At 43.3% G+C, this 24,230-nt stretch overlaps 1 protein-coding gene across 2 annotated transcripts in view; it reads right to left on the reverse strand.

Annotated features, from left to right (window-relative positions):
• RETREG1 (reticulophagy regulator 1) overlaps window positions 1-24,230 on the reverse strand; it is a 150,403-nt gene that overhangs the window by 99,151 nt on the left and 27,022 nt on the right. Inside the window, exons 2-3 of one of the 2 annotated variants that reach the window (XM_005556612.5) lie at window positions 7,072-7,178; window positions 889-919 (exon numbers count right to left, since the gene is read on the reverse strand). In XM_005556612.5, coding sequence (XP_005556669.3) covers window positions 889-919; window positions 7,072-7,178 — 138 coding nt within the window. The remainder of the gene's footprint in view (window positions 1-888; window positions 920-7,071; window positions 7,179-24,230) is intronic. The other variant, XM_073993172.1, reaches the window with a different exon arrangement.

A 24,230-nucleotide genomic window follows, 5' to 3' on the forward strand; every position in this document is an offset into this window, starting at 1 on the left:
AAAGGTGCATTATATAAAATACAGGGTGATTTTTAATAAGATTTTTCATGGCATTATTTTGTCCTCCTTTTGCACAATTCATTTCATGATGTCCACTTAGATACAAGTCAGGCTCCTCAGCCATCCCCTTTAAGTAATACAAATATATTTTAAGGCCGAAATTTAAATAATCAATTCCTACAAAAATTCATTTTACTGCAATATTCATTCCCATACTCCCCTCATTTTTCCGCTTCTCATACACCCAGCTGGTGGAGTGCACTGTGGTCTCCTCAATCTACCCCAGCCCTTTCCTTGTCCATTTGGAAACAGCCCCTTTACCATAGGATGGATGAACGGTGGACCTTCCATAAAAAGAGAGCTGAGCTTTGCCTCTGGCTGGGCAAGGAGCCCAGTGGCGGTCAGTATCTCCTGCACCCTAACACGACACAGCCTCTCACTCCATCTCTGTCTCCCCCACCCCACAGTCCTCTGAACTGACAGCATAGCTAACCCTCGGGAACATCCCAGCAGCCTTCTCCAGATGAGTGCATGCAGCCCTGTTCTCCCAATGCAGCAGTTTTGCTCACATCCCAAAAACGAGTCTGAAAGGAAATCCCAAAAGAAAACGCCTCCCGCCCCTCCCTTCCAAATCCTCACACATTATGATTCTCACAAATTCATGTTGCCCAGTACCATAGCAAGATACACACCGCTTCCTAGAATGAGTCCCAACTTTATCCTTGGCCTCTGTTAGATGGTATTTTTCTTCATTTTCCCACTCTGGTAAATTACTCTTGGATTTAGATTCCTGTCACTAAAATTCTATTTCAGAGCTACATCTTGGTGGCTCAGTCCCCTCCCTCACCCTCCCTCCATTAAGCACAACATGGAAAGAAAGTTCCCTACCTTTCACTGAGGCTTCTCCACAACTGTGCACCTGCAACAGGGAGAAGCAAAATGTGAAACTTAACAGAGGCATTTTTCCCCTGAAATATTTCTCAACTCAGAACCAGTCCAAGCTATTTAAAGTGGAATGCTCAGATCTTTAACACTCAGGACACCATCATGTCATACAGTGTATACTGCTGGCACCATGACTAATTGAGGCAATTCGTCCACATATATTTACTGAGATCCTACTACATGTAAAACACTTGGGTGAGTACCGTGGGAGACAGGACACTCTATAACACATGGACCCTGCCTCGGGGACTTCATCGTCCCCTGGGGCAGACAAAATATGCATCCAAGTAAATATGAACCAAGATAGGTGGTACAGGAACTAACTACACAAGAGGAAGGCACACACCATGTGAGTTCATGGAAGAGAGAAAATGCAGCTGCTCAAAAAGTGCCAATAATAGAAGTGGTATTTAAGGCAAGTCTTGACACGGTGCTGACGAAGGGAAATAAGACAACTGTTATTTGAAAAAAAGGAGATTTTTATCTATTCATTCTTTAGATGTTTTGACTTTTATCTAGGTGCTAATGAAATAAACATAATACACACACACACATACACACACATATACATATGCACACCTAGATCTAACTTGGTTTCTTGATTTTCCAATGAACATCTTTATTTGACTACATCTTGATATTATACTCCCAGCTACCAGCTTTAATGCAGCTCAATGTAAGAAATGACCATGAGGAAGCTTCTGCATTTTCCATCTAACAAAATGCCAAATGTGTTGTCCCTTATGTTTTTCAATATCCCCTATCAAGATCTGTGGGATAAATCCTTCCTAATCTTTACTTCCGAAGTAAGTTTCTCGAAATGGCTTGCTTCATTTTTTTCAGATCATTAGAATTGTGCAATTGATTGCCTTGGCTGCCAGTAAGCATGAGGATAAATCTGTTGATAATCAATGGTTACCATGTTAGACTCTTGCTCCTCTTCTAGACCTCTTTTGAACAGTTTTGTACTTATGTTCCAAATAAGCTTCTTCAAACGTGTTAGAGGAAGGTGGCATATAAAAACAAATGGAGAACTCAAAAGAATGCAGGGGACTGTGAGCAATAGTAAGGTTTCAACTAAAGTTGGAAAGTTGGAAAACATCAACTCAGCTTGTCATTTGACAAATCTCTAACAATCCTGGAGCCAAGAGTGGAGAAAGTATAGATGATGGTATGGGATGGGCATTTGCTTGTTTGTTTTATTATTAAAATGTAAAGAAATGATAAGGAAATAAAGACCTTTAGAATGGTAAGGACACCATCTCTGTAATCATTGAGCATGAACCAGGTGGGAGCTGAGTAGAAGGAGGAAGACAGTCTAAAGGCAGGGCTGAAGAACAGTACAAGTGGCAAGAGACTTAGCAGGGAAAGAGTCCATCCAAGAGTCAAAGAGCTGGTTCAACCAGCACAAAAGGCCAGGGAAGAGTGGAGTGAGGGTGCACTGAGAACTAACTCGCAGACTCTGTAGGTCTTGGAGATACTGTGCTTCCAAAGGCCAAGGTCAAAGATGAGGCTACCTGATAGGCAACCAAATCCAGGCCATCTGACAAGCTATCAGAGTACAAGTTGGAATGACTGAGAATGGGGAGTGCACGAAGGACTACAGTTCATGGCTACAATTCCTACTGAGACCACAGTTGATGGCAACCAGGGTGCTGAGGCCAGGCATCAGTGGACAGTGTAGATTTCACAGGAAGGAAAGTATAAAGCAGCAGCAGTTGCAAATGCTCCACAGGTAGCTGTGGGGAGCCACAGGGCCAACCACTGAACCCTCCTGCCATAGCACAGGGCAGTAGCTAGAGAAGATCTTCAAGAGAGCTGGGGGCCAGGCACACTGGCTCACACCTGTAATCCCAGTGCTTTGGGAGGCCAAAGCTGGATGATCACTTGAGGCCAGAAGTTTAAAAACCAGCCTGGGTAACATAGCAAGACCCCATCTCTACAAAAAATTAAAAAAGAAAATTAGCCAAGTGTGGTGGCATGCACCTGTAGTCCCAGCTACTCAGGAGTCTGAGGTGGGAGGATCATTTGACCCAGGAGCTCGAGGCTGCAGTGAGCTATGATCACACCACTGCACTCCAGCCTGGGCAACAGAGTGAGACCCCAATTCTAAAAAAAATAATAAAAATACACAAATAAACAGAAAAGAAAGCTGGGGGCAGAAATGACTGGTTCTATCTCAATGAGAGAGAAGACAGCTAGTCATAGAAAAGTTTCAGGATGCAGGAGGAGTTTTTCAGGCCACAGAAGAGTTCCCCAGAGTTCAGACAAAGGCATTAATGCAGGGAAGCACACACTCAACGTACATAACAATGAGAGAGAGAGAAATTCATCCCAGCGAGAGGATGTTCACAGGCAATACAAAATAGACATGGGCTCCCACAGGTTTCACAAAGATTCATTCACAAGATGGTATCACTGCCTTTTTTTTTTTTTTTTTTTTTTTTGAGACAGAGTCTCACTCTGTCACTGAGGCTGGAGTACAGTGGCGTGATCTCAGCTCTGCAACCTCTGCCTCCCAGGTTCAAGTGATTCTCCTGCCTCAGCCTCCCAAGTAGCTGGGATTACAGGTGCCCACCACCACGCCCAGCTAATTTTTTGTATTTTTAGTAGAGACAGGGTTTCACCACATTGGCCAGGCTGGTCTCAAACTCCTGACCTCAAGTGATCCACCCGCCTCGGCCTCCCAAAGTGCTGACATTACAGGCGTGAGCCACCACACCTGGCCTCATCCATCTGTTTCATACTAAGCACATAAGAAGGTATCAAAGATTGTAACTGGGAGTTGTCAAAGTCATAGAAGCAGAAAGTAGAATGGTAGTTGCCAGGTGCTGGATGAAGGGGGAACAGGGGAAAGGGGGACTTGGCTGTTCAATGGGAACAGAGTTGCAGTCATCAAAGATGAAAATGCTCTAGGGATCTGCTGTACAACAACACGCACAGGTAACAATACTGCACACTTAAAAATTTTCTGAGAGAATAAAACGAAAATAATAACTGGGGGAAGGGTACAATTAAACTCAAACTCTCAACAATAAAAGTTTCATTTTTTAGCAAGAAAATGTGGGAAGCAGAGAGGTTGGAAGACAGGGAAGGAGGAGGACTGCTGACTTGGTCGTCCTTTCATTGCCATTGTCGTTGCTGTAAGCCGGGGCACCTAACAAGCGCAGCTGGCAGTTCTGATTGAAGCCATGGAGTTACCGTAACTGCATCTGGATCTAATGTGAAGCCAAACTGTGCCCTGCAGAGGCTGATTCATCACAGCAGCGCTCTGCGCTAGAAGGCCTGCGGGCTGGGGTTGCTGCCAACTATTCACAGGGCTCCCCAATGGGCCTTTGTCCTAAAAGACTCTACTGAAGGAGGATGTAGCTGGCACCAGGGTTTCTTCAGCACAGACAACAGAGCTCTAGGAAGACAGAGTAATCATTCCCATTTATTTATTTATTTATTTTTTTAATTTTCATGCAGTAGAAATGCTACACTTAGAGCAATGTCATCCGGTGAAGACTGAAAGCCTGTCCTTGGGCAAAGGCCTGATCTACAGGATTGCGGGAAGGCTCTGCCGGGACAGAGCCCAGCACCCAGGACGGGCCTCAGCACAGAAAGGGGCTCAACATGGACTGATCCAGGAACGCACAAACCCCATGTGGCCCTGATGACATGTCAGCTGGGTGAAGTAGATGGCTACTGTGCCGAACGCCCTTTTATTTGACGCTCTTATTGACCTCTTATAAAGCCCTGTGGTATGAGGAGGGTTTCTGCCATTTTACAAGACAGAGAGGTTCAGATGGTATAGGAGGCTGACTCATAGCTCACAAAGACATCAAGTCGCAATCCCTGGAATCCGTGATTGTCACTTCATGTAGAAAAAGGGTCTCTGCTGATGCGATTAGGTTAACAAATGTGAGATGAGAAAATCATACTGGATTATCTAGGTAGGCCCCAAATGCAATCACAAGTGTACTTACAAGAGGAAGATGGAGAGGTTTGACACAGACAGAAGAGAAGGTCAGGTGAGCATGAAAGCAGAGATTGCAGTGATGCGGCTGCAAGCCATGGAATGCCCGCAACCCCCAGGAGCTGCAAGAGGCAAGGAACGGATCCTTCCTTAGAGACTCCAGAGGGAGTCAGCCCTGCCAACGCTTTGATTTGGGCCCAGTGACACTGACTTTGGACTACTGTCCTTTAGAACTTTTAGAGAAGATGTTTCTGCTGTTTTGAAACACCAAGTTTGTGGTAATTTATTAAAACAGCCTCAGAAACAAATGCAGTCTATCATAGGGCTTCTCCACAGGTAGGAAATGGAATGAACTAGCTCAAAAATGAGGCTCTTTAGGCTGGTGTTCTTTCTACTCTACCACCTTAATTTTTCTAAAGGACTGAATCCTTGCAATGTAAAGGTTTCCTGCAATTTGTGAGCATGAAATTTCCACATCCACATGAATATCAAGCCCATGAGTCAACAGTGGAAACAATCTGTGTGTGAGGGGCCAGGAGTGAGAAAAGGACCATCGTAAAGTCTTTCAGCTTTATCTTGGGCCTTCCACACACATCTATATTCCTTATAATTTGTGCCCAGAGTAGGTCCAAATTTGAAGCACACTGAAAACATTCAGATGCTCAGTTTGCTTCCTGGGTCCACGTTTAGCTTATCCTACACCAAGCTAAAATGGTTGCAGATAAAATTTGCGAGTGGTTTTATCTTCTGAGATTTCCCTGAGGGAGTTCCTAGAGGGTGAAAATATTACAGTCTATTCAGAAAAACAGGCTCTCCTCTATCAGATATTAGTCAAGGCAGACGAATAAGAATCATCACAAACTGATCCACAGACCAACTCTGGCATGAAACCCTAATGCGTGGAGATGCCCCACCTCAAGGCAGCCTTGATACATGTGTGGTGAACAAGTATCACAACAAGTGCTTGTTTGGGCTGAAATTGGGGCGTTAGGTGTCTATTCCCTGAAACAGAAAAAAGGAAGGTGAAGATGGAGAGAGAGGGAAAAAAGGGAGAGAAGGAAAAGCGTGTTGAAGAATACAACTGAAATCCACAGATTCACGGAAAGCACTAAGGGCACAAAACCATATTTGTTTGCCTTCCCAGAATCCTGGGAAGGAAATATCTTCAAACCTGGCAACATACGAATGTAAAACAATGTAAAGATGGTTTATATTATGATTTAGTTTAAAAACTGTAAAGACTTAAAACATAACTGAATTTAAAGCAAATCCTCAGAACACCATGACACTAAATCCGTACCAGCTGACATCCCTGGCTTTTAGTTGCCATCAGGGAGGAGATGGGTGCCTCCCATAGGGCAGGCCTCGATATCCCTGCCAGGACTATAATCCAGGCAGTTCTGATGCACATCAGTACACACGGACCTCCACCAAAAGCGTCCCTCCATTTGGGGTGCATTTAGTGAAATTAAATGTCTCTTTGTAACCTCCTCAGGGCTATTTCTGATAAAATCTATCTTATAACATTTAGGTTTATGGGGCTTAATTATTCCCAGGAGGTCTTTTTCCAAGTTTACAAAAACTAGCTCAAACATGAGTATAAGAGGCTCCTCCAAGTATGTAAAAGGTTTGAGTCAGATTTGTAATGCAGTTAAATTACTCAAAAAGCACCTCAGGCATATTTTTTTTAAACCAAGCTCTTGCTTTTAAACTTAAAGTTAAAATTAATTTATTTTTCATTATCAACTCATTTTTTTACATGTATTTAACCATCACTTGCTTTTAAACCTTGAATTAGTTGTTTTTCTTCACTGAGGGAGAGAAAATTTTTACATAAACTAGTCCATTTTCCAGTGGCCCAGTTTCATCATGTGAGATGTAATAAATATTTAACTGTTATCCTCGCTGCAGCCTACTTAAATACCAAAGTGGTATTTAAAATAGCTCTTAAGGCCAAGAGAAAAACCAGCACTCACAAACCTTTTGCCCAGAAGCAGTAGCTGTAAAGACAACATCATCTCAATACATTATCATATTGAAAACAGCTAAGTCAATGCCTATATTTGCTCCTGTTCAAAGGACTAATTGGTTAATATGCCTACACAAAGATCAGAAATGCAGGCTCTAGGAAATTAAATACCATATAAATAAAAACTGAGTTTTCTTACCTCTTGTTCTAGACAAAACCATATCCTTTATTATTTGCATAATAACACGCCCCAGTATCATGACGGAAATCAGGTGATATACCCTCCATGGAGTCAATGCAAGGAACCTGCAACAGTGAAACACAAATCAGTATTTCAATTGGAGGATTTTTAACCTTTTTAAATTGAGTTTACTTCCTGCCACACAAACAAAAAATGCATTCAACAATGATTTTTTTTTTTTTTTTTTGAGACAGTCTCACTCTGCTGCCCAGCCTAGAGTGCAGTGGCGCGATCTCAGCTCACTGCAACCTCAGCCTCCCTGGTTCAAGTGATTCTCCCGACTCAGCTTCTCAAGTAGCTGGGATTACAGGTGTGTGCCACCACGCCAGGCTAGTTTTTGTACTTTTAGTAGAGACAGGGTTTCGCCATGTTGGTCAGGCTCATCACGAACTCCTTGTCTCAAGCAATCCACCCACCTTGGCCTCCCACAGTGCTGGGATTACAGGCATGAGCCACTGCATCCATCATGATTTCACTTTTTGAAATCACCCCAATGCAGTTTGACTGCATGAAAGCTACTTAATAGGCATTGGGCCAGGCGCAGTGGCTCATGCCTGTAATCCCAGCACTTTCCGAGTCCGAGGCAGGTGGATCATGAGGTCAGGAGATCGAGATCACGGTGAAACCCTGTCTCTACTAAGAATGCAAAAAATTAGCCAGGAGCGGTGGCAGGCACCTGTAGTCACAGCTACTCGGGAGGCTGAGGCAGGAGAATGGCATGAACCCGGGAGGTGCAGCTTGCAGTGAGCCGAGATCACGCCACTGCACTCCAGCCTGGGTGACAGAGCAAGACTCTGTCTCAAAAAAAAAAACAAACAAACAAAAACAAAAACAAAACAAAACAAAAAAAAGTTATTGAATAGGCATCAAAGTCAGCAAAATGAAAGTACCTGAGCCTGCACTCTTTCGTGCTAAGTTTTCTGCTCTACCCTCTAATTTTGGGCAGAGGATTTGCTATCTCGGGTATGGACCAAAATATTGCTCCCAGTGCTGGGCTTCTCCAATAGCCGATGGAGAATGGAACTGACCTGAGACAGAGTTAGGATGGGCTGCAGAGCCAAGCTGCAGGGCTCTCTGACAGACATGGAGGGGCTGCACTACAGAGGCCCTTTACTCACCGTCCTGTCTTATGTTTTCATTTATGCCCTATTCACTTCTCTAACTACTCCCACCCTCGTCTCTTAAAAACAGCAGTTATGGACCAGGCATGGTGGCTCACGTCTGTAATCCCAGCCTTTTGGGAGGCCGAGGCAGGCGGATCACAAGGTCAAGAGATCGAGACCATCCTGGCCAACATGGTGAAACCCCATCTCTACTAAAAATACAAAAATTAGCCAGGTGTGGTGGCGTGTGCCTGTAGTCCCAGGTACTTGGAGGCCGAGGCAGGAAAATCGCTTGAACCAGGGAGGCAGAGGTTGCAGTGAGCCAAGATCGCACCACTGCACTCCAGCCTAGTGACAGAGCAAGACTCCATCTCAAAAAAAATACATATATATATATATATATATATATATATATATATGCGTGTGTGTGTATATATGTGTATATATGTATATGTATGTGTATATATGTATACATATATATGTGGGTGTGTATATGTATATGTGTGTGTATACATATAGCAGTTATTAAAGATCCAGTTTGCTAACTCTTTAAGATCATGCTCCCCTTTTGCTACCTGTCTACCTCCTCTCTGGAGGGAAACAAACTAAAAATTATTGACCATGAGCAGCACACAAACCCTGCAATGCTTTTTTTTTTAGTGTGTTTATAAAGAAGTGAATGGCAAAGAAGTCATGAGGAGTGTTGAGCCTTCACATCAGATTAGAGGTCTGTTTACACAAGTTAACTGGCCAAGCTGACAATGAATATTAACTTTGATAGAATCAGAACTCATAGAAAAATTAATTTAATAAATGTTTAAGACTGTTTGCAAGGCTATAAAGAGAAGAACACACGAATACCGCCTTCTGCAAACTTGCTTTCTCATCAGACAAACACAGGCCAAGCTGACAAAGTCCAAGGCAGGCAAGGCTTAGGTGCTGTCACAGAAACGTGCAGAGAACAAGGAGGGGCGCAGGGAGAGGGAGAACAGATTCGCTCCAAAGCAGGGAAGGGTTTTTGGGGGTTTTTTTTGTTTTTTTGGGTGTTTTTTTTTTTTTTTCCTGAGACGGAGTTTCACTCTTGCTGCCTAGACTGGAGTGCAGTGGCACAATCTCAGCTCACTGTAACCTTCTCCTCTCAGGTTCAAGTGGTTCTCCTGCCTCAGCCGCCCTAGTAGCTGGAAATATAGGTGTCCGCCACCACGTCCAGCTAATTCTTTTGTATTTTTAGTAGAGATGGGGTTTCACCATGTTGGCCAGGCTGGTCTCAAACTCCTGACTTCAGGTGATCCACCAGTCTCGGCCTCCCGAAGTGCTGGGATTCCAGGCACAAGCTACGGCGCCCGGCCAGGAAGGTTTTATAGAAGCAGCACTCGAACTCGGTCTAGGGAGATGGATTCAATTCCGATGAAAATAGAGGCTCCTCCAATTAGAGAATACAACATGAACAGAAGACCAGACTCAGGGAAGGGTGAAGTACCTGTGGCATGTCGAGCAATCTGGGGTGGCCTCAGCAGGAAGAGAAAGCAAAAGGAGAGGGTTGGGAGACAGGCTCAGGGAAGACTGTGGCAGGCAGAATGCAGCAGTAAGTCTTACGCTACAAGCAACAGAGAGAAAGCCAAAGGTATACAGCAGGGAAGTGAAATGATGGGTGATTTAGGGAAATGTCTGAAGGCAACAGGAAGGATGTGATGGGGTAGGGAGGAAGCATGGAGTCCAGACCATCTACTAGAAGGTCGTGCAGTATGTTTGGTGAAAAGCAGATCAACATGAGATGCTGGGTGACATGGTGAGTAACGCCCTCCACCAGAAGGTGGTCAACCCAAGCTCTCACTGGTTCAAATGCTGTGTGTATGGCCTGGGCCGGCAAAATGAGCAGGTGGACTAGGTCAGTGTTTTTTAAATAACTGTTTGCGACCGCTGCCAGGTTGGCTGCCTGGAAAACTTGTTAAAATGTAGATTCCCAGGCCCCAGGCTCCTCCTCCCAGGCCCCCTGAAACAGGTGGTATGATTACTAGTATTTGCATCTAATAAATATTTATTGATTGCCTACATTGCACAAGCACTGTGCTACCAAAAGGGAATGGTGAATTAGGAGCATAGTAAGATGGAACAGACATAAAAGACGTAAGTTACAGAATAAAATGCCGCAGTCCATGTCTTCAGCGACAATCATTTGTTCCTCCACTAAATCTGTCCCTCCCCTAAGGAGCCACCACTTGCTCTATTTTTGTAGCTCTTGTTTGTTTTAAGCAAGGTTGCATCCTGGTGTTTGCTTGGCTTGGGGCCAGCCTCCTTACTCTCAGTTCAGGATCCATTCTTGCTCTTGTTCATGGGCTGGACGCTCCCAGTTTTCCCCACCCACCTCACGGTGAAGTGACAGATTTCATAGTGACCCACAATAAGAAACTCATTTATATTTACGTACATATAAATGAAAAACAGGTTTTGAAAAACAATATTTTCCTTCCAGCTCATAATGCAGTTCAACGTTTTCCATTCAATTCTGTTATGTGTTTAAATGCCGACTGTGAATCACTCGCCTGACTCAGGGCCACTAATGAGCTGTAATGCGCACACAGCTCGGCTCACATGGCATGAGACAGAACCTGCAAATGTTCGACCAGCACGCTTCCTTAGAATGGCTTTCTTTGCAGGGTCAGGCAAAGCCCTAGCAGAGATACAAAGCTCCCTCAAGTTTAAAAGCCTCTAGAGCTGGCCAGGAAGCCATTTAAGCATCAAAACCAATGAAATGCAAAACCAACTGAAGCAGTGAAGGCCGTTAGTTATTCTTTTAGTGGAAGTCACAAACTTCCAAGAATAATAAAAAAAAAGAAAATTAGGTAATGCCAGGACTGCAACCCACAGGCCAGTCTGCCAGACTTCATTTGGAAGGCATTGCCTTAGCAACTCCAAAGAGCACTCGGCATGTCTGTCCATTCTGTGTCCTGGGCAAGGGCCCAGTTGGCATCTTGGCCAAGGTCTTGTTGGTCATTGAGAATCCTCAGTTAGCTGAGAAGACAAGCCCAGCAATTGCTTAGGAAGGTAATGCCAAACTGTATGGGATTAAGTATTTGATTCTTTGGTGGGTTAGTGGTCATATAAACATGTTTGAGAAACGAAACCCTAAGAGAATAATCTGTATGTAGAAAAATCTGAGCACTTTTGGTACTTTAATTATTTACAATGTTTAAGATGATTTGTCTCAGGGCTCCACTTCAAAATATGTAGCTGAGTAATTTAGACTTGTGTGGAAATTAAAACCTTACAAACACTTATGAGTTTTTTCTTGTTTATTCATTTTTCAAGTAGTACTTAATATTTGGGAGGGTTTGGGTTGTTAGACAAAGTAATTTTTAAAAAGTTTTTGTTTTGGTAAACTTCAAAGATACACAAAAAGAGAGGCCAGAGTGTAATAAACCCAGTTTCAACAATTCTCCATTCATGGGTAATCTTGTTTCTTCCATATTTCCACCCACTAAGCTCGTCCTTCCCCTGAAATTATTTGAAGCAAATCCCAAACATCATGTAATTTAATCTGCAAATACTGCCATTTATCTTCAAAAACAATTTTTTTCTTTTTTTTTTGAGACGGAGTCTTGCTCTGTCACCAGGCTGGAGTGCAGTGGCACAATCTTGGCTCACTGCAACCTCCGCCTCCTAGGTTCAAGCGATTCTCCTGCCTCAGCCGCTTGAGTAGCTGGGACTACAGACGCACACAACCATGCCCAGCTAGTTTTTGTATTTTTAGTAGAGATGGGGTTTCACCATGTTGGCCAGGATGGTCTCGATCTCCTGACCTCGTAATCCGCCCACCTCCACCTCCCAAAGTGCTGGGATTACAGGCAGGACCACCGCGCCCAGCCAAAAACAAGATATTTTTAACCAAACAACAATACCACTATCACATCTAAAAAATTACTTTAATTCTTAATGTCATATCCTATCTTAATATGATATCCTGTCAAGGTTCATACTGCCCCACTCATTTTTGTGTATGCACGCAGACACACACACACATACACACAGACTGAAACAGGATCTGAAAAAGTCATCTGCTGAAATTGGCAGATGTGGATTTTAAGTGTCCTGGACCTTTATAGGTCCCCTGTTTTTTTTTCTTTCTTAATTCTTGAATTTTTTTTGTGGAAGAAACAGGCTCATTTGTCCAATAAGGTTTTCCAGATTCTGGGAATCGTCTGTTGTATCCTTGTGGTTTGGTTTAACATTTTCCTTGATCCTTTGTGTAGCCTGTAAGTTGTCAGGTGGATCTAGAGGCTTGATAAGACTTAGGTTCTTTTTTTTTTTTTTTTTTTCCTGTAAAACCCAAAGATAGGTGGTAGTGCCTGTTTCTATCAAGAGGCAAGCAGACTGGGTGTGTTGGTGGCTACACTTGCACCACTGGCAGCCACAAACAATCCCTGCCTAGTGACCGATTCCTCAGAGGCTACATGGGGGTGACGGCCCTTCACTCCTGCTTCGGGTATTAGCTGGATCACAGCTAGAAAGAGAAACTTCCCCTCATCAAGGTCCAATTACACTGAGAGGTGGAGCTCGTCGGAAAGGCAGCATCAGTTCTTGAGTTCTTCCCTTTATTTTACCAGTTTTTTCAAGATAGTGAAGCAGTTCCCTAGTGTCCTCTAATGGTAACTGATATGGGGTGGCTGTGTCCCCACCCGGATCTCATCTTGAATTGTAGCTCTCATAATTCCCATGTGTTGTGGGAGGGACCCAGTGGGAGATAATTGAATCATAGGGGCAGTTTCCCCCATACTGTTCTTGTGGGAGTGAATAAGTCTCATGAGATCTGACGGTTTTATCAGGGAAACTCCTTTTGCTTGGCTCTCATTCTCTCCGGCCTGCCACGATGCAAGACATGCCTTTCACCTTCCACCATGATTGTGAGGCCTCCCCAGCCATGTGGAACAGTGAGTCCATTAAACTTCTTTTTCTTTATAAATTACCCAGTCTCGAGTATGTCTTTATCAGCAGCGTGAAAACAGACTAACACATTTTCTTATTCCTTTTTTTCCTGTTATTATGGACTCAAGAGTTTGAACATATTTGACTTGTTTCAATCACTGCAGGGTTATCCTTATGGATGCTCCAGCTACCCCGTCTTACTCAGGTCGCCTCTCAGGTCTTTGGCACAACCTTAATTATTCTGACAATAAAGTACTTTAAAGGGATATAGAAAATACAACATTTACGAATGTACTTTAAAATGTTCAAAGGAATATAACTCAACTAACTCAACTATTTAATAAAACTAATCACTTAATAAAACAATCATTTGTTATTTAACGAAACAGACTCTCTTGAACATGTTTACAATTTGCTAGATTTATAAACAAAATAACGTTTTGTTAGCTAAAATGGAAAGTTCAAAGAAAAGGCAAGCTTTAAATTTGTAATTTTATAAAATCAAAGTTTATTCTTTAAAAAGTAATAGAACAAAATTGTTTCTAACCGATCTTTACATGGAAACTGTCCTATAAGGACATCAAAAAACAATCCCCATCTGCCGGGCGTGGGCGATCCTGACACCAGCACGCTGTGGCATCACTCAGGGAAGGACTGTCACAGAATCACAGAGCTGGAAGGAGCTCAGAGGTCATCTGATTTACTTTCATCTGATCCATGAATCCCCTCAGCTGCAATCAACTACCTCCACTTAAACAGATCTCATGCCAGGAAGCTCAACATTTCTTGCAGCATTCAATTTCCGGCAGCATCCTATTATTACTGGGGGAGGCAGAGAATTCTGTTTTCATTCCATTCACCAGCATCTGTCACACACTGGGCTAGCTGCTGGGAAAACACTGGCGACCCAATCCCAGCCTGCCCTTGCAAAGCCAGGAAAGCAGACAGGTAAATAACTGTGTTTAACCAAAGTGCTATTCGGGATGCTGTGGGGGCAGAAAACAGAGCCAGTAACTACATAAAGAAGCCAAAGAAAGATCTAGAGAAGGTGGCATCTAAACTTTGACTTCAAAAGACATCTGATTTGGCCAGGTAGAAAAGAGACCAATGCATTCCAGGCTGGGGAACAGTGTACCCAAAGGGAACTGCAAAAGAGCCACAAGACTAGAGCCTGAATTAGAAAGGTTACCCTTAACCTTTGTCTCCTCCACTCTGAGGCGCTGGTTACAAACTGCAGAACCAAATGCAGGATGAATAGCACAGCTGATGTTCAGTGAGCACAGGACTGTTCTAAGAGACTTATCTGGAGTCACTCATTTAATCCTGTATCCCTTCAGGAAGGGATCGTCATTAAACCTATTTCACAGATGAGCAAAGAGGTTGAGAAACTTGCTCAAGGCCCCAAGACAAAGGAGACGCAGGACAAGGATATGAATCCAGGCAGCCTGGCTTTAAGCCAGCTCTTGCCATTCTGCTAAATGGCTGCTGGACACAAGTGTCTGCCTCGTAATCTGCCTGCTCCCACATGAAAAGAGCTGGAAGAACTGGCACCAATTTACAGCCTTTTCTTTTTTTAAAATATTTTAGAGCAGTTTTTAGAGCATTCTACGGGTTTTGACAAATGCATAATGACATATATCCAAAATTATAATATCATACAGAATAGTTTTCTTGCCCTAAAAGTCCCCTGTCCTCCATCTATTCATCCCTCTCTCTCCCAAGCTCTTGGCAACCACTGACCTTTCGACTGTCTTCATAGTTTTGCCTTTTCCAGAATGTTCTATAGTTGTAATCACACAGTATGTAGCTTTTTCCTACTGGTTTCTTTCATTTAGCAAAATGCATTGAAGCTTCCTCTGAGTGTTTTTGTGGCATGATAACACATTTATTTTGATCACTGAATAATATTCTATTATATGATATACTAAAATTTATCCATTCACCTTCCGAAGGACATCTTGGTTGCTTCCAGTTTTTGGCAATTATGAATAAAGCTGCTATAAACATCCATGTGCAGGATTTTGTATGGACATAAGTTTTCAACTCATTTTGGCATGGCCTTTTAAAAAATTTTAACAGTTCCATCAGCATTCTGGCTGAAGTCGAATTCACAGGCAGTTAAAACTCCCAAGGGTTCTAATTTTCAGATACCATTTTTGAATCTAAATATGTCCTATGCAGTTTGTTCTTGTTTGACATGTCCCACATTCAAACCTATGGACTTTCGTGGTGACATCAATCACATCTGTTCTCTGGCCCAGCTTCAGGACACCATGTGTGTTCTATCTGGACATCATCAGTCCTCATCCACACTACCGATCAAAGATATTGATCAGTACTGGAGTCCTGTCACTCACCATTAGCAGAGTGACCTAGATTACTCCTCAGCAGACAATCCAGTCTGCCGCTATGTGCTTGTCCATATCATTCCATCTTATCCACAAAGACAGAATTCGCTTTTCTCAAACACCTTGCTGAAGCCTCCAGCATTCTGAAGGGCTAAGTATCTGCAAGTGCAGATTTCCTTGACTGCTGCTGAAAATTACTTTGAAGTATGTAATAGCTCTCTGTAGAAGAACTAAATACCATCAGACTCTGCCAAAAATATCATGGGATGCAGCCTGAGCCAAAGCCCCAGGGTCACCTTGCTGATCTGCCCATTCACAGAATACACAGAAACGTGTGGTAACCATGGAGGAATTCCGAAGTGAAAATAGCCACACACAGGCTGTCAGAGGATTCTTGAAAGCTACAGAATAATTATCACGAGGGGGAGTGTGGTCCAAGTACAGGCTGCCCAGAAGACCATGAGGGCAGGGTGATAGAGTACAGACTTAGAAGAGGGAGGTCTGTGGATGTGCGCCATCCTCACTAGAGGGGTGCCTTAATTTTCAAAGTGAAAATTAAGTGAAAATGCAGAGATCTCACCTGGGCTAAGGAAGTCGATAACCCCCTTCCCAGACAAATGGGGGCTCCCCAAGATATTGCAACTTCCACTCCAGGCCATGTTCAGGACCTGGATCCAGGACAGGTGAGAGGCCCCTGCCTAGTCACCCGCTGAATGCACCACATCGCTGCCAACCCAGGTGATGACAGTCACCACCTGCCTGGCAGCTGCAGGGCACACAACCCCTCATGTTCAGGCCTTCTCAAGGGGCAGACAGACACAATGGAATACAAGACTCCCCTGCTGATGCAATTGACTGCCGCCCTGGGCAGTCACACAGGGTGGGATTGGAAGGGAGAGGCTGGGCAGGGCCAGGGCACCAACTGGCTAGAAGTGGGTGGTCAAGAAACCATCTTGGAGAATGGGGAGATGGGGAGGGAGGCCAGTGGGAGGCAGGACTGCACGTGAGCTGAGGCTCCAATCCCCCATGCATGCTCCACTGCCCCCTCACATTTCACTTACAAAACACAAATTCAAAGAACATAGTGATAAGAATTACAATTGTTGGCATTCATCCCCAAGTGACGGGCCTTCCCCAGGCCCTGTGCGGCTGCCTAGGTCACTCTCCCATTTAGCCAGCCCCACCCTCACTGGATCCTGGTTCCAGGTAAGATCTGCACCACAGTGACCAATAAAGGCTTTTTTATCGTTGAAACACTTTTTAAGTTCAGGAAAAAAAAAAAAAAAAAAAAAAAAAACACACACACACACACACATACACACACAAAGAAAAATACAAGACCACTGCTGGCCCTTGTCTTTATCCGAATTAGCCCAGGAACTTGTGACCACATCCATGGATCCTAGAACCCAAGAGAACAGAAGCAATATTTCCACCAATCCCTAAGTCTCCAGCCATCAGAAACATCTCTCTATAGCCTGATGGCCTTTTTATAACCAATTAAAATTTTTTAAAAACCTACGATACATTTTTAAATTAAAATACCATTTATTGAGAGTTACACGTTCTTTTAGCTGAATAGAATACAACCTTTTTAAACATTTTATTTTATTTAAAGTTCCAGGGTACATGTGCAGGATGTGCAGGTTTGTTACATAGGTAAATGTGTGCCATGGTGGTTTGCTGCACCCATCAACCCATCACCTAGGGATTAAGTCCAGCATGCATTAGCTGTTTTTTGAATAGGATACAACTTTTATTTGAAAAGCATATTTCAGACTTTGGAAACTAAAGCGAACATTATATATGACCATTATAATATACATATACATATGATAGGTAAACATTACATATGACAATTCTATGCTATACATAAATATATAAAAGTCTGTGTGTATAATAAATACCCCATTTGTCACAGAAAGACATACTGTGTGGTTTAGCTACGATTGGAAAGGTACAGTTCTCTAAATCATGATATGCACGTTCTTTTAGCAAGTTAGGGCCTATTTCTGCATAGTAATGTGATGATCGCTCTAAAAAAAAAAGAACCCACATCACACAGGTGATTCATGTTTAGCTTGTGATGACCACAGCCTATATTTGATAAATATGTCTATTTGCTTTTTTTCTTTTTTTATTTCTTCTATTTTTTTTTTCTATTCCATTCCCAGATTCAGTAACATTATTTTGAATTTTAATCTGGTTTTCAAGTAACCAACTGCCTTATCCCACTTGGTACTAGTGGGATAGTTTATAGGACTGGTCTCTATTCAGATATCTGGGTCAGGGAAGAATTAAGATCCCATCCTTATACTCAGAGACAAAGGAGAGTGTCAGAGCAGCAGGTAAAGATGCAGAGAAAGCTTCAAAACTGTCAGGCGAAACCCTCTGCTCACAGTTAAAAAAAAAAAAATGGCATGGGTAATCCCCGGCTTATTTCCATATCGGAACGCACCATGATTTTAAGAGGAACCTTTTCCTATCAAATTTCAGGCTTTGACAAATATCAAAATTAGTCTGCACTGGTCGGTCAGAAGCCCCCTGAGAGTGAAGCACTCATTCCACAAAGATGCCCAGCAGGGAAAATGATGGGCTGTCGAAATAATTTACTCTTGGGTAAGCCAGTATCTTCCCTCTCTCTGCATGGATCACTCGGACCCCTGCCATTCGGCCCTTCCTTGTGCCTTTATGGATTCTTGAGCATTCCACACCCACAGGGAGCTCTGGGTGCAGCTGCTCTGGACAGACACCTGTACCTGCTCAGGATCGGTAATGCAGGAGGTCACAGCAAAGAGGCCAGGCCGACCAGAAGGCAGGGACAGGTGCTGGGCTATGTGGACAATTTACACGATGAAAAAGAAAGTGAAGGTACTCGAGTGACCTTCTGTTGACCTGCACTCAGTGGCTAACTACAAAAAATATTTTTGGGCCGAGCACAGTGGCTCACAGCTGTAATCCCAGCACTTTGGGAGGCCAAGGCAGGCGGATCACTTGAGCCCAGGAGTTCAATCAAGACCAGCCTGGGCAACAATGGTAACACCCCATCTCTACCAAAAACACACACACACAAAAAGTATCTGGGTGTGGTGGCATGCACCTGTAGCCCCAGATACTAGGGAGGCAGAGGTGGGAGAATCGCTTGAACCCAGGAGCTGGAATTGCAGTGAGTCAAGATTGCACCAGTGCACTCCAGCCTGGATGATAGAGGGAGACTCTGTCTGAAAAAAATAGATAGATAGATAGATAGATAGATAATTTTTTGACTAGTTGTGTATCCATTTGACAAGGAAAATTTTCCATTACTCCATGATGAGTTTTGCAAGGCCAAATTAAATGGCTTAATAGGATAAATTTCCTACAAAGCAAAGAAAAATAGTTCATACACACACAAACCTTGTTTGGTAATGGATTAAAAAAACAAGACTTAGTTCTTTCCATGTTAAAAACCTAACCCTCATTTCTGGGTAAAGCACAGCCCATTTTATACTATGAAATGAATGCTGTCAACAGCTAAAACATATTTTTTTTTTATCTTCAAAGAAAGAACATCTATGGATAAAAGCATTGGAACTCTTCATAGTTCTTTTATGGAAATTAATCTACATGATTTGCTTTGTAACTCTTAAAATGGAGATCCGAAAATAGGGTTTTACTTTCTTTTGCCAAAATATACATAAGTGCAGCCATAAAAAGGAAGGAAATAATGGCATTCGCAACAACCTGGATGGAATTGGAGACCATTATTCTAAGTGAAGTAACTCAGGAATGGAAAACCAAACATTGTATGTTTTCACTCATAAATGGGAGCTAAGCTATGAGGACACGAAGGCATAATAATGACACGATGGGCTTCGGAGACTCAGGAGAAAGGGTGGAGGGGTGTGAGGGACAGAAGATTACATATTGGGTAGTATACACAGCTCCAGTGATGGGTGCCCCAAAATCTCAGAAATCACCACTAAAGAATTTGTTCATGTAATCAAATGCCACCTGTTCCCCAAAAACCTATGAAAATTTTAAAAATTAAGATTTTACACAGAAAATCAGAATCATTGAATATGAAAGCCAGAAAGGATCTTAAAGGTCAAGTAGCAATCCATTCAACCCTCCATTCAATTTAAATGTTCATTAAATATTGATTGAATAAATGATTTAAAAAATGAAATATATATAACTGTAGACCTAGCCTAAACTGAGTTCTTAATGTCTCCTGGCTTTATTTAATATTACGGTGGCTCTAATTGTGAAAGAAAACAGGGTCTCATAAGGCATAATGATTTACCAAACATTATTCAAAGTCCAGATCATCACATTTTGCTGGAAGATAATTATCTTCTCAAGAGTTACACATACCTGCAGCCATCTATCGTAATATCAAAAAATTCAGACTTTCAACTAAAGTTGGCTTTAATTTCTCCTGGCCTTTTATGCAGACTCTGCAAAATTAGCAACTGAAGATGCTGTGTGAAATTAAATTATGCACTATTAAGGAAAAAAAGCTGCCAAATAAATAAAAACCCTCTCAATTGTAATATGTATCCCATTTTCAGAGCTGTTTAAAACATGTATGTGTGTTGGCTGAGGGGGATATATTTCTTAAACATGAATACATAGTTTTAAATAATTTGGAAAGGACGGTCATCAGAAAATGGAGAAAAAGCAATAACAATTTAATTGCAAATCTGGGATTAAATGGAACTCAGAAGCCTTTTTTTTCCCCTACAGAAGTACTTCTTTAGTTGTGATGGCCAAGAAAATGAATTACAAGCATCAGAGGAGAGGATAAGAGGGTGGTAGGTAACAGACTTCTTTCTCTAGAGAGATGAGAAATTCTGGAAGATATCAATCAGCAGGGAAATGCTGGGTAGTAACAATCAGAGTCTGCTGCAGTGGAGGAGGGGAACAACCTTGCTCTAGAAGCACATCATGATAATCCAGCGAATTCAGGGAATGTGCCCAGGTCAGCAAGGCGTGGTGGACAAACAGACGAGACAGTGGGGAGGAGCAGTAGGGAGTCTGCGTTCTGTTTGCGTTCTTGTGCCCAAAGAGTAGGAGAAACCAAGGGCATGGCTAGGATGGAACCAAGGCCATCTGAGGTCAAGGCCAAGAGAAATTGGGCATGCTCTACTGTGCATCCTTGCACTGGAATTACGAGAAAAGCCATGGGTAAATCAAGTCAGGGGCACCCTAGGGCAGTGCAATGTGCTCCTTAGCTCCACCTAGTGTATAAACTGAGTATCTGCCCATTCCTATTACTTCCACCTTCTACCTGACCTGGTCACAGCAGGGAAGGGGACTTCAAGGCAGGGCGGGTGAGTCAAGTTCTGCAGCCCACTCCAGCTGAGCTAGGTACTAGGCCATTCTTGCACTGCTATAAAGAAATACCTGAGACTGGGTAAATTATAAAGAAAAGAGATTTAACTGGCTCGTGGTTCTGCAGGCTGTACGGGAAGCATGGGGCCAGCATCTGCTCGGCTTCTGATGAGGCCTCAGAAAACTTACGATCATGGTGAAAGGCGAAGGGGGCAGCAGACATCTCACATGGTGGGAGCAGTAGCAAGAGGGAGTGCGGGGAGGGCGTGCCACACATTTAAACTACCAGGTCTTGAGAGAATTTACTATCTTGAGAACAGCACCAAGCCCTGAGGGATCCACCCCCATCACCCAAACACCTCCCACCAGGCCCCACCTCCAACACTGGGGATCACATTGCAACCTGAGATCTGGGCAGCAATAAATATCCAAACTATATCAGCTAGCCATAAGTTAAATACTAACTACCAGATTCAGTCACAGAAAGGAGCTGTAAGAAGAAAAATGAGTAACAGATCAAAGTCATACACTGCAACATTGTGCAGGATGTTAAGAGGGAAGAAAGGAAGAAACGGTGTAGCAGGAGGTACAGAGAAGAAAGAAGAAATAAACTAATGAAGGCCAGGAAGCCATGGTAATGCGAAGCTGGGTTTTTATGCAAATGGAAATCTTTGTGTCTTTTATCTTTTATGCAAATGGCATCTTTGTGTCTGCCCAGTGGGAACTTACCATATGAACGTGGGACCCTAATCACAGTCGGGTGGAGGGTCTAGCATGGCCAGTGAGAAACACCTCCACATCATCTGCCTCGGTATTTTCATCTTTAAATTAAGGCACTCGCTAGATAAGCCCTTCCTAAAACTGCCTCATCATCATCAGAATTACTTGGGGCATTTTTTTTTTTTTACTTTGACCCGTCACAAGCATTTTTAGAAATTGCAGATTCCTGGGCCCCACTCTGGACCTGGTAGGTCAGAGCTCCAAGGAGAGGTACAGGAATCTACACGCTAACAGTCAGATTTACGAACCAGTGGACTGCGAAGGTGTCTCAGGGCCTTTCCCATTCAAATATTCTCTGATTCTATAAACTCTAGTTCTAGAGAATGCGGTGTAACAGATCCAAATATCAAACTGAGCTTTGGGGCCTCTTCTTTCACACATAAATACATGCACATACTGGTGTTTTGGTCCATTCTAGCTGCTGTAACAAAATACCACAGGCAGACTGGCTTATGAACAACAGAAACCTATTTCTCATAGTTCTGGTGGCTAGGAAGTCCAACACTAAGGCCCTAGCAGATTCGCTGTCTGGTGAGGACCTGCTTTCTGGTTCAGAGTTGGCAGCTTCTCATTGTGTTCTCACGTGGTAGAAGAGGCAAAAGGTCTCTCTGGGGTCTCCTTTAAAGGGCACTAATCCCATTCATGAGGGCTCCACCCTCTGGACCTAGTCACCTCCCAAAGGCTTCACCTCATCACATTGGTGATGGGGTTTCAACATAAGAATGCAGGGACAAAAGGACAAAAGGAGACACTCAGTCCTTTGCAACTGGGAATAAGGCATGCTGATATGTGCTGAAAAAGCTTCTGAGAAGAAGAGCTCTCTGGTGAGTGATGGGGCGAGAAGCAAGATACACAGTAGTAAATTCAAGGAACCTTCCTAGGCATGCCGGCTACTGAAAAAAAGTTGATGTGTAATCAAAGCACACCTTACATAGGGTATTCTCACATCTCCATCACATGTGATGTTCCTAAACAACACGATGAATTTAGATATATGGAAATTATATATCCATAAATAGATTAAGTTGGAGCAATTTGTCTAAAATTATGGAGTCTCTAATGGAAAGAGTCAGCATATAAACTCGGGTCTTCTTGACTCAGAGTCCACTGCTCCATTTAAACATCATTTGTGGAGTTCCCTGGCACCCTGCTTTAATCAACCAATCTTGATGTACCAGACTGTTCCAGAGAGCAGAGTTGAAAAGTCATTGTCATGTGGACTCCTACCTTTTAAATCTCCATTCATTTGTAGTCACCCACTCATCAGTTCATGTCTACAGTCTGTTCAAGAGCCCATTCTAATATACCTGGCCTTGTCCAGGGTCCCAAAAAGGAATTCAAATATTCTACAGTTCTGAGATTGATGGCGTTGCCACAGCTGTAGAAGATGATTTTGCTTCTCCAGTTCCTTTACCCCAAAAACCAAGGACGCCGAGAACTATACTCTGGCCACACGCATCCATGTGGCACCCACTCTTACCGTGGGTACGCTCAATCGTTCTGCCTGGTTCTCCCATGGCAAGCCGGATCCTTCTCATTCCCCTCTTTGCCGGAAGCCCTGCCAAGGGTCTACTTACCCAGCTCCAGCCAGTCCCTTTCCAGGTGAATGAATCTTGATCACACCCTAATAACCTACTGTTCAAGATCACAGACACATACAGTGGACTGTTCCTTGCCAAGTTCCTAGGCTCCACAGTAAGATTTCATGTGTCCAGACCCTGCTCCCTGCCGCTCCCAGTCTGAGACCAGAGCGATCACTTCCAGAGCTGGAACTGAGGCTTTTACATCTCTTGGGCCAACTGTATTAGTTTGCAAGGACAAAACCCCCACAGACAGGGTGGCTTAAACAACAGAAGTTTATTTTCTCACGGTTTGTGTCAAGGTTGGAAGTCTAAGATCAAGCTGTCTGCAGGTTTGGTTTCTCCTGAGGCCTCTCTTCTTGGCTTGCAGATGGCCACCTTCTCCCTGCATTGTCATGGGGTCCTTCTTCTTTGCATACATACCCCTGGTGTCTGCCTCTCTTCTTATAAGGACACCAGTCACACTGAATCAGGGCCAACCCATATGATCTCATGTAACCTTGGTTACCTTCAAAGGTCCTATCCCCAAATATAATCACCTTTTGAGGTGTACGGAGGGTCAGGACTTCAGCATTGAATTTGGGTGACAGCACGATTCAGTCCATAACACCAAGCATCTGGGCCACTCACCTGCCAGCCCCAAAGTCACTCCTATGTCAAAGTTCACCAGCTGTGTGATGTGCCCTGTCAGCCCCACCGTGCTGGGGATATACCCACGTCCTCCCAAACTCCCTGCCAGAAAGGCAGACATTCACTCATGCTGCTACACCCAGTAAACAAAGTGAGATCAAGGCTGAAATATCTGAACGAACTGTACGAAACCATGCAGATTAGAGCCAACAGGTTATTTAAGATCAGAAAGGCCACAGTATCCTGGTATATACCGTGTCCTGGCCTACCTAGGTTAGGACAATGTGCTCACCCTACTTAAGCTCTAAATGAACACAGGACACAGAGAAGCAACTGTCTCATGTGCTTCAAAATCCTCACATACAAAATCTACTGAGCAGTGAATTAGTAATTTTGTCTGGAGGCCATTTATCTGAAGGTCAGGATCAAGCATCCTT

Source organism: Macaca fascicularis, chromosome 6, assembly GCF_037993035.2.
Source record: "Macaca fascicularis isolate 582-1 chromosome 6, T2T-MFA8v1.1".
NCBI lineage: Eukaryota > Metazoa > Chordata > Mammalia > Primates > Cercopithecidae > Macaca > Macaca fascicularis.